General features: G+C 34.8%; 1 protein-coding gene across 1 annotated transcript; it reads left to right on the forward strand.

Annotated features, from left to right (window-relative positions):
* Positions 1 to 11,267: 11,267 nt before the first annotated feature.
* On the forward strand, positions 11,268 to 15,709 carry LOC139840372 (DEAD-box ATP-dependent RNA helicase 1). The gene is made up of 9 exons (XM_071830640.1): positions 11,268 to 11,481; positions 11,675 to 11,909; positions 12,008 to 12,262; positions 12,763 to 12,917; positions 13,018 to 13,195; positions 13,395 to 13,582; positions 14,636 to 14,840; positions 14,934 to 15,039; positions 15,409 to 15,709. The coding sequence occupies exons 1-9, from the start codon at positions 11,339 to 11,341 to the stop codon at positions 15,495 to 15,497; spliced, it is 1,554 nt and encodes a 517-aa protein (XP_071686741.1). The 5' UTR covers positions 11,268 to 11,338; the 3' UTR covers positions 15,498 to 15,709.
* The last annotated feature ends 1,255 nt before the right edge of the window (positions 15,710 to 16,964 follow it).

Here is a 16,964-nt window from a genome sequence, read left to right on the forward strand (position 1 = left end):
AAGCATGTTATGCTTACGGGTTAGTGATGTTCGCTTCTTACCAAAGTGAGAAAAAGAACATCGGATTGCAACTTTTAAATAAAACCTTCCCACAAGTGACGGATTCAGTAGTTGGGGTGAGAAACAAGGTTTTTAGATTATTACGTTGCTGTTGGACATTACGAAACCCTCGTCCTTTTGACGACATTACAACATGTTGTCTTGTCAACGGTCATAACGGTTATGTTCCACAAGACCAAGGATGGGAAGTAGTCTTAGTAAAACCAGAATGCATGACTTGTTTCTGGAAGTATGAATTACGTGTCTTTATTGCCTTTGTTGAACGACTTGCATATTAACTAGAATTGTCTTCGCAACTGTTTTGTATCAGAGTTTTTATGTGCTATATTTCATGCTATATGTAAAATAGTGGTATTGTAAGTTTTAAAAATATTGTATAAAAGTTTGAATGTGAAATATTTTTATAATCAGTTTTTCATATAGAATTGTAGTAGTTGAATTGTATGTTAGCTACTAAGTATGAACTTAACGGGTAGGTATTATCCGAATTAAAACTTATAAAACGCTAATATGAAGAAAAAGCTTTTATAAATGAGTTCATATTATGCTACGAAATACTATTGACTACTCTTAATATTCTATATGATTAACTTACTTCTTTTGGCTATTTTTGAAGGAAATGGCACCGACTACTCGTCAGAACTTGAACATGAGTGAGGAAGACTTCCGTGCTTTTCTTGCAGAAAATATAGCCGCAGTACAGGCTACAATGCAAAACAACAATAACTCAGGGTCTAGCAGTGGATTTAACTCCACAGGAAACCGTGTAGGATGCTCCTACAAGGCTTTCACTGCCTGTAAACCTCTGGAATTCGATGGAACTGAAGGACCAGTCAGACTGAAATGATGGACCGAAAAGGTCGAATCTGTGTTTGCTATAAGCAAATGTGCTGATGAAGATAAGGTAAAGTACGCCACGCATACCTTCACAGGTACTGCGTTAACATGGTGGAATACCTATCTCAAACAAGTGGGACAAGATGCTGCTTACGCACTACCGTGGTCAGCATTCAAACACTTGATGAACGAGCAGTACCGTCCCAGAAATGAAGTCAATAAGCTCAAGACAGAGCTTAGAGAATTACGAACGAAGGGATTCGATATCACCACATACGAACGACGATTCACCGAGTTGTGTTTATTGTGCTCAAGAGTGTTCGAAGATGAAGAAGAGCATATCGATGCGTTTATAAAGGGGTTACCAGAGATTATTCAGGAGGATGTGAGTTCAAGCGTGCCCACTTCAATGAAAAAGGCAAGCCGAATGGCTCACAAACTTATAAACCAGATCGAGGGAAGGATTAAAGAGCAGGCGGCCGAGGAGGCCAAAATGAAACAAGTCAAGAGAAAGTGGGAAGAACCCAGTGACAAGAGTCACAATTTCAACAATCAATACCATAATCACAACCACAATCGCACCATTTTTCGTAACAACAAACGCAACAAAACCCATTCCAACAACAACAACTACAACAATCATCCCAACAACAATACCAACCGCAACAACAATAATCCCAACAACAATCTCAATAACAACACTGGTAATCAAAATCAGAAAATTCCGTGTCTAAGGTGTGAAGGGTACCATCCAACTACTTTTTGTCCAGCAACATGTACTAAATGTAATAGAAAGGGTCATGATACAACGAAGTGTGAAATTTATGGACCATCGGGTAAAGGAACAAGTAATGCCCACATTATTTGTTTTGGATGAGGGAAGAAGGGTCACTACAAAACTGCGTGTCCAAACCAGGAAAATAATAATGGGCAAAGCCGTGGGAGAGTTTTTAACATTAATGCGGAAGAAGCGCAGGAAGACCCGGAGCTTGTTACGGGTACGTTTCTTATCGATGAAAAACCTGCTTATGTTTTATTTGATTCGGGTGCGGATAGAAGTTATATGAGTAGATATTTTTGTGCTAAATTAAGTGGTCCATTGACGCCTATGAATAATAAATTTTTACTCGAATTAACAAACGGTAAATTAATTTTGGCAGATAAAATATGTCGGAATCGAGAAATTAAACTGGTTAGCGAAACGTTTAAGATCGATTTGATACTAGTAGAGTTAGAGAGTTTTGATGTGATAATCGGCATGGACTGGTTGAAAAAGGAGAGAGCGGAAATCGTATGTTACAAAAATGTAATTCGCATTGTACGAGAAAAAGGAAAACCTATAATGGTGTACGGAGAAAAGAGCAACGCGAAGCTAAATCTTATTAGTAATTTGAAGGCGCAAAAACTAATAAGAAAAGGTTGCTATGCCGTTCTAGCACACATCGAAGAAGTCAAACCCGAATAAAAGAACATCAATGATGTTCCCGTCGCAAAAGAATTTCCCGATGTATTTCCGAAAGAATTACCGGGACTACCTCCACATCAATCTGTTGAATTTCAAATAGATCTCGTACCAGGAGCTGCACCAATAGCTCGTGCTCCATACAGAATCGCACCTAGTGAAATGAAAGAACTCAAAAGCCAACTAAAAGAACATTTAGAGCGTGGTTTTATACGACCAAGCACATCACCATGGGAGCTCCTGTTTTGTTTGTCAAAAAGAAGGATGGTACATTCAGGTTGTGTATCGACTACCGAGAGTTGAACAAACTTACTATCAAGAATCGTTATCCACTACCAAGAATCGATGACTTATTTGATCAACTACAAGGCACGTCAGTTTATTCGAAGATTGATTTACGTTCTGGGTATCATCAAATGTTGAAGAAAAAGTTAACTACGGCACCTATATTGTCATTGCCTGAAGGGAATGATGATTTTGTGATATATTGTGATGCCTCAAAGCAAGGCCTCGGTTGTGTATTAATGCAACAAACGAAGGTAATTGCTTATGCGTCCAGAAAATTGAAGATTCACGAGCAAAATTATACGACTCACGATTTGGAATTGGGCGCTGTTGTTTTTGCATTAAAGACTTGGAGGCACTACTTATATGGGGTCAAAAGTATCATATATACCGACCACAAAAGTCTCCAACATATATTTAATTAGAAACAACTGAACATGAGGCAGCGTAAGTAGATTGAGTTATTGAATGATTACGATTTCGAGATTCGTTACCACCCGGGAAAGGCAAATGTGGTAGCCGACGCTTTGAGTAGAAAGGACAGAGAACCAATGCGGGTAAAAGTTATGAATATAATTATTCGTACTAACCTTACTACTTAAATAAAGGAGGCGCAACAGGGAGTTGTAAAAGAAGGAAAGTTGAAGAATGAAATACCCAAAGGATCGGAGAAACATCTTAATATTCGGGAAGACGGAACCCGGTATAGGGCTGAAAGAATTTGGGTACCAAAGTTTAGAGATGTGAGAGAAAAGGTACTTAAGGAAGCACATAAAACCAGATATTCAATACATCCCGAAGTGGGGAAGATGTACAAAGATCTCAAGAAACACTTTTGGTGGCCGGGTATGAAAGCCGATATTGCTAGATACGTAGGAGAATGTTTGACGTGTTCTAAGATCAAAGCTGAACATCAGAAACCATCAGGTCTACTTCAACAACCCGAAATCCCAGAATGGAAATGGGAAAACATTACCATGGATTTCATTACTAAATTGCCAAGGACTTCAAGTGGTTATGATACTATTTGAGTAATAGTCGATCCTCTCACCAACTCTGCACACTTTCTGCCAATGAGAGAAGATGATAAAATGGAGAAGTTGGCGAGATTGTACTTGAAGGAAGTTGTCTCTAGACATGGAATACCAATCTCTATTATCTCTGATAGAGATGGCAGATTTGTTTCAAGGTTTTGGCAGACATTACAACAAGCATTGGGAACTCGTCTAGACATGAGTACTGCCTATCATCCACAAACCGATGGGCAGAGCGAAAGGATAATACAGACTCTTGAAGACATGCTACGAGCATGTGTTATTGATTTTGGAAACGGTTGGGATCGACATCTACCATTAGCAGAATTTTCCTACAACAACAGTTACCACTCGAGTATCGAAATGGCACCGTTCGAAGCACTTTATAGTAGAAAGTGCAGATCTCCAATTTGTTGGAATGAATTAGGGGATAGACAGATTACGGGTCCGGAGATAATCCAAGAAACTACAAAGAAAATCATCCAAATTCAACAACGGTTGAAAACTGCTCAGAGTCGACAAAAGAGCTACGCGGACCTTAAAAGGAAAGATATAGAATTTGAAATTGGGGAGATGGTCATGCTTAAGGTTTCGCCTTGGAAAGGCGTTGTTCGATTTGGTAAACGGGGGAAACTAAATCCAAGATACATTGGACCATTCAAGATTTTAGATCGTGTCGGACCAGTAGCCTACCGACTTGAATTACCTCAACAACTCGCCAATGTACATAATACCTTTCATGTCTCGAATCTGAAGAAGTGCTTAGCTAAAGAAGATCTCACTATTCCTTTAGACGAAATTAAAATCAATGAAAACTACAATTCATTGAAGAACCCTTCGAGATAATGGATCGGGAGGTTAAAAGGCTCAAGCAAAATAAGATACCGATCGTCAAGGTTTGATGGAATGCTCGTAGGGGACCCGAGTTCACCTGGAAGCGTGAAGATCAAATGAAGCTGAAATACCAGTACCTATTTCCAGAAGATTCGTCAACACCTTCAACAGCTTAAAATTTCGGGACGAAATTTATTTAACGGGTAGGTACTGTAGTGACCCGAACTTTTCCATGTTTATATTTATTAAATGAAATTGTTATTTATATGATTAAGTGTTTTCAACATGTTAACAATCAAACTTGTTAAGACTTGATTAATTGAAATAGGTTTCATATAGACAATTGACCACCCAAGTTGACCGGTGATTCACGAACGTTAAAACTTGTAAAAACTATATGATGACATATATATGATTATATATATAGTTAACATGATATTATGATAAATAAGTATCTCATTAGGTATTTTAACAATGAGTTATATACATAAAATTGAGTTTATTGAATTAAGAAACTCGAAACGATATATATAACGATTATCGTTATAATAACGTCTTACTAAATACATACGAATCATATTAAGATATTGATACACTATGTTTAATCATGATAAATGATAAGTAAACATGTCATTAAGTGTATTAACAATGAACTACATATGTAAAAACAAGACTACTAACTTAATGATTTCGAAACGAGGCATATATGTAACGATTATCGTTGTAACAACATTTAACTGTATATATATCATACTAAGATATATTAATATATCATAATATCATGATAATGTAATAATTTAACATCTCTTTAGATATAATAAATAATGGGTTAACAACATTTAACAAGATCGTTAACCTAAAGGTTTCAAAACAACATTTACATGTAACGACTAACGATGACTTAACGACTCAGTTAAAATGTATATACATATAGAGTTTTAATATGTATTCATACACTTTTGAAAGACTTCAAGACACATATCAAAACACTTCTACTTAACAAAAATGCTTACAATTACATCCTCGTTCAGTTTCATCAACAATTCTACTCGTATGCACCCGTATTCGTACTCGTACAATACACGGCTTTTAGATATATGTACTATTGGTATATACACTCCAATGATCAGCTCTTAGTAGCCTATGTGAGTCACCTAACACATGTAGGAACCATCATTTGGCAACTAGTATGAAATATATCATAAAATTACAAAAATATTAGTAATCATTCATGACTTATTTACATGTAAACAAAATTACACATCCTTTATATATAATCCATATATCAACGACCAAAACACCTACAGACACTTTCATTCTTCAATTTTCTTCATCTAAGTGATCTCTCTCAAGTTCTATCTTCAAGTTCTAAGTGTTCTTCATAAATTATACAAGTTCTAGTTTCATAAAATCAAGAATACTTCCAAGTTTACTAGCTCACTTCCAATCTTGTAAAGTGATCATCCAACCTCAAGAAATCCTTGTTTTTTACAGTAAGATATCATTATAAATCAAGGTAATACTCATATACAAACTTTGATTCAATTCCTATAACTATAACAATCTTAATTCGAGTGATAATCTTACTTGAACTTGTTTTCGTGTCATGATTCTGCTTCAAGAACTTTCAAGCCATCCAAGATCCTTTGAAGCTAGATTATTTCTTGTCACTTCCAGTAGGTTTACCTACTAAACTTGAGGTAGTAATTATGTTTATAACATCATTCGATTCATATATATAAAACTACCTTATTCGAAGGTTTAAACTTGAAATCACTAGAACATAGTTTAGTTAATTCTAAACTTGTTCGCAAACAAAAGTTAATCCTTCTAACTTGACTTTTAAAATCAACTAAACACATGTTCTATATCTATATGATATTCTAACTTAATGATTTAAAACCGGAAAACACGAAAAACACAGTAAAACCGGATATACGCCGTCGTAGTAACACCGCGGGCTGTTTTGGGTTAGTTAATTAAAAACTATGATAAAATTTGATTTAAAAGTTGTTCTTCTGGGAAAATGATTTTTCTTATGAACATGAAACTATATCCAAAAATCATGGTTAAACTCAAAGTAGAAGTATGTTTTTCAAAATGGTCATCTAGACGTCGTTCTTTCGACTGAAATGACTACCTTTACAAAAATGACTTGTAACCTGTATTTCTGACTATAAACTTATACTTTTTATGTTTAGATTCATAAACTTAAGTTTAATATGAAACCATAGCAATTTGATTCACTCAAAACGGATTTAAAACGAAGAAGTTATGGGTAAAACAAGATTGGATAATTTTTCTTGTTGTAGCTACGTGAAAATTGGTAACAAATCTATATTAATTATATCCTAGCTAACTTATATTGTATTACATATATTCTAATATATTATGTAATCTTGGGATACCATAGACACGTATGCAAATGTTTTGACATATCATATCGACCCATGTATATATATTATTTGGAACAACCATAGACACTGTATATGCAGTAATGTTGGAGTTAGCTATACAGGGTTGAGGTTGATTCCAAAAATATATATACTTTGAGTTGTGATCTATCCTGAGACGTGTATACACTGGGTTGTGGATTGATTCAAGATAATATATATCAATTTATTTCTGTACATCTAACTTTGGACAACTAGTTGTAGGTTACTAACGAGGACAGCTGACTTAATAAACTTAAAACATCAAAATCTATTAAAAATGTTGTAATTATATTTTGAACATACTTTGATATATATGTACATATTTATTATAGGTTCGTGAATCGACCAGTGGCCAAGTCTTACTTCCCGACGAAGTAAAAATATGTGAAAGTGAGTTATAGTCCCACTTTTAAAATCTATTTTTTTTTTGGGATGAGAATACATGCAGTTTTATAAAGTTTTACAAAATAGACACAAGTAATCGAAAATACTTTCTATGTTGGATTATCGAACCGAATATGCCCCTTTTTAGCTTGGTAGCCTAAGAATTAGGGAAATGGCCCCTAATTGACGCGAATCCTAAAGATAGATCTATTTGGCCCAACAAGCCTCATCCGAGTTACGGATGCTTTAGTACTTCGATTTATCATATCCGATGAGAGTCCCGGAATGATGGGGACTTGTTAAGGTCGGTTACCAGGTGTTCAACATATGAATGATTTTTATCTCTATGCAGTTTGCGAAATGACTGATATGAGATGTGTTATAAAAATGAAATCTTGTGGTCTATTATTATGATTTGATAATATGTAGGTTAAACCTATAACTCACCAACAATTTTGTTGACATTTTAAGCATGTTTATTCTCAGGTGATTATTAAGAGCTTCCGCTGTTGCATACTAAATTAAGGACAAGATTTGGAGTCCATGCTTATATAATATTGTTTATAAACTGCATTCGAAGACTTATGTTGATGTGTAATATTATTGTAAACCATTATGTAATGGTCGTGTGAAAAACGCTATATTTTAGATTATCATTATTTGATAATCGTCTTAATATTCTAAAGGTTATGGTTTGTTCTAATATTGAATGCAGTCTTTGAAAAACGTCTCATATAGAGGTCAAAACCTCGCAACGAAATCAATTAATATGGAACATTTATAATTAATATGAATGGGACATTTCAGATGGCAATGGATCGGATATGGACCGGATGATGCCGTATCCATATCCATATCCATTTAGTTTTTGTTCATCCATATCCATTTAATTTCATTTCATCCATCCATATCCATATCCAGTGGATTAAGCGGGTTAATGGATATCCATTGGATATTCAAATAATGTTATATTATTTCCTAATATGCGATGAAAACAAAAACGCAGTATAGCAAAAATAAATATAGAATGACATAATTAAAATTTATCCCCAAGTAAGTGTATTCTTCATCGAAGATATAACACAATTTGTTGAATTTACGATTAAACATAGATTATAAAAAGTTAAATATGTAATATGTATGTTTCTTTTGTTAGATACATGCATTTTATTATAATATATCATAGTTTTTTCATTATAAAGTTGAAAATCAATATGTAAATTTAAAGGTAAATGAATTTGCAATAGTAATATGTAAGCATATATCGATATTTATGTATTTTTATATGTATTTCGGGTGTAAATGGATATATCCATGGATGAAAATTTTCATCCATATCCATATCCGTATCGATTTAGGTTCATCCATATCCGCATCCATATCCATTTAAGTTCATCAATATCCATCACGAAGCGGGTGGATCGGGTGGATGTCCATCGGATCGGGTGACCATTGACATCTCTAGAAGGAGTACATGACTTTTGACGTTTAAATGTCAATGTATTTAACCATCAAAGTAAACAATGAAGACAGATCCTTTGCGTGCCCGTAGTATGGTAAAAAAATCGAGAAGAAGTGTCTTAAGGCTTGGAGATTTGCTAGCGATTACAAGGTCCCCTCAAGTGCATTGGTGGTACGAAAATGAATCATAATAAGTTGAAGAGGCTCGTGGTCAATGATTTCCCTATTCGAGATGAAAAGACTTGCTCGAGTTTAAAGGTTTTTTCGAAGGTCAAGTCGGGTTCGCCGTCTTTGCATGATGACGTTGATGATATAGATATTGGCGATGCGATCCAAAGATTGTTTGATGAAATTCATAGGAATTTTAATGGTCTTCAAGATCATGATGTGGGTGTTCCTTCTTCTGCATCATTTGTAGGTGATGATTCGGCTAACGTGTTAACTTACAAGTTACAAGTATGACAACTGATTCGGAAAAAATTAAGCGCAACACGATTAACGGTAAAATGAAACGAGGCCGTTAAAGTTTTAGTTTTTGGTTAATCACATAGTTTTTTTTCTCGATTGTGTATTGTTTCATTTTGCTATAGTATAGAGCTTTTTTTTCTCGATTGTGTATTGTTTGATTTTGCTATAGTTCTTATTGTTGTGGTTTGGTTTCTATAACGTCGAGGCTTGGTTATAGATACTTTATAGTAGTGTGTTGCTTTTTGGTACGAGCCTCGACGAGTGTTATTTTGTACCCTTTGTTTGACGGCGTTTTTTTTTGTAAACGGTGTCGCTTCTATATGAGTTATAGTTATTTTTGCTAAAAAAAAAAAAATTAAGAACAAACATGTAATTGATGCTTGAAATTTAACAAGTTATGCATTAACTTTTAGTCCTACATTTGTTAGGTTATAAAATATCAAAAAATTGTGATTTTGATCGTGGATAATAGTTAATTATATCTGATTGTACAAAGTAGAATAAAATGATATGGATATACATGAATATCTATTAACTTGTTTAATTAAATAGATAAATAAAGATAATATATAAATGGATATCTGAAATTAAATAGTTTACTTCTTTTTTTTTTTTTTGGCAAAAATATTAATATATATATATATATATATATATAAAGATCCGAAGATCCGAAGATCCGGTGGAACAACAGTACATTGACCCTTGCCCTGTTCGTTCTAAACAATGTGAACGACTATACAAAGCGAGCACATTAGAATAACAATATTACAATAGAGATTACAACCAAACGAAACCACCAAACCTAAAGCCTAAAAAACATAAACATAAACCCCACCCCGAATTCAACCCGCATCTATACCCCGCAGAAACCGCAAATTCAAACCAAACACCGGGCAACCCAAGAACACCTAACCCGATGCCAATTTGCCGAAGTCGACTAAGTCAACAACGCCGGTAACAACGTCAAGCCCACTATAGACCTAACGACGGAAAAAATGGAATGTATGAATCAAACTCGCAGCAGCCGAACGGAACCAAATGCAGGATCAAACCGTAAAGGAGCCAGTCATTTTCGCCAATTTTCTAAGGACAATTACAAACCCCCACGCTCAAGCAGTCGGACAGCAACCTGTCACCAACCACTGTTTGCCATCGGCTTCAACCACCGAGGGCAAATAACAGCTGCTAGCAGCCATTTAAGGCCGGGAGCAGCTACCACCTCCCCTAAATCGTCTCCGCCTGTTGTAGGACCATAGAGAACATGCCAGATTTCAACACAAAACACGATCCATCATACCCCTTCATAATCTACCCCACACCCACCAAAAACCGATGCCCAACTAAGTGAAGTGTAGAGTTCCAGGTGGAACTCGTCGCCTACATACCTTACCAAGAAGAGCAACAACGACAGAGACGGAGAAAAGAAGCAGCAAGGCCAACCCTGCCACCGACCGAAATCTTCACCAAAAAACACCCCAAACCCTAACTGTTTTCAGAATCCGAGTATGAATCACTCGCATTCGTCGCCTGAAACCCAGAAATGAGACGGAGGAAGAAGAACGACTCAAAAACCGCTGGAGAAGGGAGATACGATGGACCTTTATTCTGACAGAAAGCAAGTAACACCGAACCACCGGCGAGATGCAGGTGGTAGGAGAGGACAAACACCCGACCCTACAAACCTTCGATCGATGGAAGAAGAGGAGGATAGTGGTAGCGGCTCAAAAATAATATTAGGGTTTTATATGTGAAGAAGAGAGGAAAGCAAAGAGTTTTTAGAGAGAGGGAATTTAATTAAATAGTTTACTGATATGATTATGAGATCATGATATGAATACGAGATCATTCGATCCATATTCGATACTCGCATCTTATCACATCTTAAACCTGAGTATATGGCTCAAACGAACTTGGGCTACAAGGGTAAAAGCCCAAGCGAACTTGTGGTACCCGGATAAAAGCCCAAACAAACATGCGCTACACAGACCTTACTTCATCAGGGTAAACTTCACCTTCCTTAAACCTGCAAAATCAAAAACTAACCACAAGTTCATAACCACCTTCTTCTCACTTTAATCATGAAAGAAGAAGAAGAAGAAGAAGCAAAACAACATAAAACTGCCAGAAAAAAAGTCGCAGTATTACCATGGATGCGAAGTCCAGTCGATATCAGCACTCTTAACAAATGTCCCCTTTCTCACCTCCCCTTTCTTAACCCTAGGTACTGCATATAACTACAAATTATATATCTGTACGTATCTATGCATATTTGTGTAAACTTAGTGTTTGATTGAGCTGATGTGGCTAAGTTATGTGATTTTTTATTCGCTGCCGTTGATTATTATATATCGAATTGAAGGCTAAAAATATTGATTTGTTATATATATATTTGATTATTTGAATATTGAAATTAGGTTGGAAGAGGCTTTGTGCAGTAGTGGAATTAATTCATTATTTCCTGTTCAAGTAGCAGTTTGGCAAGAAACAATAGGACCTGGCTCATTCGAAAGAGATATTTGTGTGAATTCACCTACTGGTAGTGGTAAAACCCTAGCTTATGCATTACCTATCGTACAAACGCTTTCCACTCGAGCCGTTAAATGTCTTCGTGCTTTAGTCGTTTTGCCTACTCGTGATCTCGCCTTGCAGGTCAGACATAAAAAATGGACTCTTATTACTACTGAATCAGTAATTTGAGAGAAGTTGATTTTGTAATAAACTAATAATGTTGTTGATGTTGTTTTTAGGTTAGGGATGTTTTTGAGACTATTGCCCCTGCAGTGGGGTTGAAAGTTGGCTTGGCTGTTGGTCAATCTTCAATAGCGGATGAAATTTCGATGCTTATTGAGAGACCGAAAGTGGAGGCAGGTGTTATTTATGACCCTGAACATCGGTCTGTTGAGTTGCAAAGCGCTGTAGATATATTAGTGGGGACACCTGGAAGGCTGATGGATCATATTAACCACACGAAGGGTTTTACACTTGAACATCTTCGTTTTTTGGTAAGTACGAGGCATTTGTGACAGTATGTGATTGTGTGAGAATGTTTTGATGTTCATTTTGAAAATGGCAGTATGATATTAATAAATCAAAATCAGATAAAGTTATACTGGAATAGATATGTTTCAGCTGTTTGATGTTGTAGTATTCAGATAAGCACCTTAATCATTTCACTATTTATGATTATGTTATTAGTTAATATATAAAATGTCAAAAAGTTACATTTTTGTCTTAGAAACAGAGACGATTTGTGAGTAGAAATAAAAGTTTCTTGAGTATGGTTAAAAGAAGGGTTGAATAACTAATCTTATTCAAAGAAGATTATTTGAAATCTAAATAATGATATAATTCAATGCAAGATGTCTTAATCCAGTATTTTAAAACTGACTATCGTGATTTGAAGTCACAAATTTCAATTGAAAAATGGAAATGATCAAAGAACATACATACCTATACTTTTTACGCATGTTTATAATTATTGTTTTTACATATATGCTGACAGGTAGTTGATGAGACTGATCGATTGCTCAGGGAATCATATCAATCATGGCTTCCTACAGTGCTTCAGTATACCAGTTCTAGCATTAATGGCCCCTTTTCTTCCATCATCAATTCATCTTCTTCAACATTTGGCTCCTTGAAGACTATAAGAAGAGTGTAAGTACCAGTTTTGGTATCATCTTGGTACTTTGTAATGAAGTATCTTTCATATAGTTTTTATTTATGTTTTATCTTAGATTTAAGTGAATATTTGTAGTGGTGTAGAGAGGGGTTTTAATAATAAACCACACCCGAGGCTCGTAAAGATGGTTTTATCTGCTACATTAACACAAGATCCAAGCAAACTTGCTCAACTTGATCTGCACCATCCATTGTTCTTGACAACTGGGAAGATACGATATCAGCTTCCAGAACATCTTGCTTCCTTCAAATTGGTATGCTCTCATCATCATTTGTTATAAATGACATCACCATCTGTTAGAAAGTCATACACACATGGCCTTTAGTGCCCGTGGTTTACATAAATGTGTGTTTTGATGAGGTTTTTAAAAGAATTACATGATATTTAACAGTTACAATGATAATCAGATGTAATAAGTATGTGATTTCTCTAATTATCATTCTCTTATGCAGATATGTGAACCGAAGCTGAAGCCTTTGTACCTGGTTGCCCTATTACAAAGTTTGCAAGGGGAGAAAAGCATTGTTTTTACATCGTCAGTTGAGTCGACACATAGACTATGCTCTTTACTTAAATATTTTGGAGATTTGGGTATCAAGATCAAGGAATATTCTGGTCATCAACACCAAACTGTGAGAAGGTGAGCTAAATTAATTTATTGTTTATATTCTTTATATATATTCTGAAGTTATCATGCATTTAAAAAAAAAAAAAAAAATTCTGAAGTTATCATTCTTTGCCTTTTTGTTGCTTTGTATTTCATCTAAAAACATGGAAATTATGTCACACCTTAAAGTTAGTGTGGTTATTTATATGGTAGAAATCCGTGTGGATTTAGTAAAAGGTGTCATGAACACCAAGTTTTGTTTTGGGTCTTATAGATTATGAAACTCTGACATGGTTCAATGAAATAACGATCTGGTTTTATGTATTAAGCTCTTATGGAAATTTCTTTTTGTACTCCATATTATGGAACAAATTTCTTTTTACCGTGAGGTTAAAATCTATTCTCCCAAATTTATTTTTTATTTTGATTTATAAACTAATTCCCTTATAACTTTAGTGGATCCATTGATAAAGTGAGTTATCGTGATTTATGAATATGATGAAGCTTTAAGGAAATACAGAACAAAACATATATACATACATTTGATAAAAAAATCCAAGCATGAAGAGAAATAGAGAAACTGTGGACAGTTTACGTAAGATATCTTCTAATTAATTAGGCGATTGTTTAAGTTAGGCGTTTTACTTCTGTGAAAGGTTAGGTAACATTTAAGAAGATGTTTAAGTAGTCCTCAAATAAGAGGTATGCTTGTGAACTGTTATGTCACTATAGCATTACACAATAATTAGTTATAAATGTATATATTTAACTTTTAGGGTTCCTTTTGATATCATTAAGTTAACTGTGTTGGATCATATAGCTTAAATGCTCAATTCTTTCATTAGCATTTAACGGGTATATTTTTTGTGGTTCAGGCTGGGTTTACCTGTAATAATAGTTGTTGGAAATATAATACATACTAATTCTGTTTTTATTGCATAAAACTATTTTAGGAGTTTATATGCATTTTAATATATATACCCATTTAGCTTGTATTTATTATGGACAATATAAAAGCCATATTTAAATTACCACTTCTGTATATGTCTAATTGACCTTAAATGATGACGAAAAATGGTTTTACAGCAAAACTTTAAGAGCATTCCGAGAGGGTGGGGTCCAAGTTCTCGTTTCTTCTGATGCAATGACACGTGGAATGGATGTAGAAGGGGTTAAAAACGTAATTAACTATGATAAACCTCCATACATCAAGACATATATTCATCGTGTTGGTCGTACTGCAAGAGCAGGCAATACTGGCTCCTGCTTCACCTTATTACATGAAGACGAGGTAATTTTCCATTTTGTTTGTATGTTTTTTTTTTTTTTTTTTTGTTAATTATTGTCATATATTGCTTATTCATCACTTTTGTTTTTGTATCAGGTCAAACAATTCAAGAAGCTTCTGAAGAAAGCTGACATTGATTCATGTCCTGTTCGTACAGTTTCATTGGATTCAATAGAGTCCCTTCGGTCGACTTACGATACTGGTAAATTTCTTGTTATCATGTACTCAATTACCTTTACTGATACACACATACACATATCAAGTATTTGGCATTTAGCAACCACTTTTCATGTTCCAAGTCATCTTTTCTGTTACGATCCTGTAACACGAAAATTTTCTATTATGAATGTTGTAATATTTTTACTATGAATGTTGTAAACTTTTGAAACTTTTTATTATATGAGATGAACAAATTTTAATCAAAATATAAGTAGCTAGTGACCTGGGGTTTAAAGTTACAACCTTTGACTTACTTAGTTCTTACATCATTGTTCACCTTTGATTCTGTAGTTTCAACATTGTGGGTATGTGTTAAGTATGTTGCTAAACTTCATTGATTATGCTTTCTCAGCTTTAGAGAAACTAAAAGAGAACGTTGAAATGGAAACACAGAAGAAGCGAAAGATTGGTTACAAGTCGTCAAGCAAGATGAAGCGCTGAATTATGCTCTAAAGAAAATTGCTGTTGTATAATTCTTTTACCAAAGCATCATCAGCTATTTTACTCCTTCAGTTTTGTAGTTATAGAGACCCACTTGATCAATTTTGGGTTGTTGCTTACTTTATCATTTGCAGGTGATTTTTATCTCATTATTAAGCTTAATTGCTCAGAACAATTATGTTTTTGTACTTTTTGTCATTACAAATTCATCTACAGTCAAGATAAACAGATAAGTTTCACTATCTTTGATTCTGCATCTATAGCTAGTCTGATCGCAATGCACATTGTTCATATCTTCTCAGGACTCATACAAGATACCCAAATGGATTAAAACGCGGGGGATGTTTGGCATTGCATTCTGACAATGATTATATGATTGAATACAATATTTATTGAATACAACCCAACCAAACTAAACCTATTGACACCATCAAACCTCTAGACTTCACGTAAAAGTATCGACATAACATCAAAAATATGTGCCACTAAAATCACAAGAACACGTGAGGGAAGAGGCAAAGTAGGTGTGAACTGTCTAAATGGCTATGCAAGCCCAATGAACACTCGAGCCAACTCCTCACATCGATGACCAATCTCACTACATCTCTGAAATACACTATAAAGGCGTATAACCGTTACCAATATACAACCTCACCCGTACAACACTACCATTAAAGGAATCACCCAGTATCGCCGCGAGACTCAATAAAACTCCACGCGCCTCAATATCGACTAATTGTGAAACATATAAAAATAAAAATCTTAATTAAAAGCCTAAATAATGAGGTAAACAATAATTTTGAGGTTTCTAACAACAGCTCGTCGTTAACATACATTAATATATTGTACCTAACGATTAATATTGACTCTTTGGCGGCAGTTATTCAACAACACCACCAACAATACCAAATCTCGCACAGACGAGGTATGAAAGAGGTGAGATGTAGACAATCTTTCATCTATCCTAGAATGAAAGACAAGTCGTTTCTACACCCACGTGTAGAGAAAGAATTCTCCACACTCGAGGGCAAAGAAATTGCTTCCAGACGAACCTCCGACTAGCAATAGAAAGCTAAAAATTCGATACGTACTTGAGTGTGCTATACGGAGCTCAAGAAAAATGCAAGAAAGACTACACTAAAGGAACCGTATTACGCTAAAGGAACTTTAGACATGTATAAGCATACATAAACGTACATATATAAAGATACATACATACATAAACCTACATATATACATATACATACATACATACATACAAATGCCGTTAGAAAACAACATGTTTCAGTTCAAAATGTTGAGTGTGAATACAATGGTCCAAAAGAATAGATAGTAAAGAAAAGTTATTGCCATAAGGTGTAACGACCCGTCAAAATCGCTATTGACGCGGCACGTTAATCATTGATTCCACAGTGAGGTTTTGACCTCTATATGATACGTTTTGATAAAATATTGCATTCATTAAAA

This window comes from Rutidosis leptorrhynchoides, chromosome 4, assembly GCF_046630445.1.
Source record: "Rutidosis leptorrhynchoides isolate AG116_Rl617_1_P2 chromosome 4, CSIRO_AGI_Rlap_v1, whole genome shotgun sequence".
NCBI lineage: Eukaryota > Viridiplantae > Streptophyta > Magnoliopsida > Asterales > Asteraceae > Rutidosis > Rutidosis leptorrhynchoides.

Excerpts from the sequence above, each read along its gene's own strand:
- LOC139840372 (XM_071830640.1), top strand. The coding sequence starts at position 11,339 with ATGAAAGAAGAAGAAGAAGAAGAAGCAAAACAACATAAAACTGCCAGA. Across the intron at positions 13,583-14,635 it reads CAACACCAAACTGTGAGAAG|CAAAACTTTAAGAGCATTCC; the intron begins GTGAGCTAAATT and ends ATGGTTTTACAG. Across the intron at positions 14,841-14,933 it reads CCTTATTACATGAAGACGAG|GTCAAACAATTCAAGAAGCT; the intron begins GTAATTTTCCAT and ends TTTTTGTATCAG.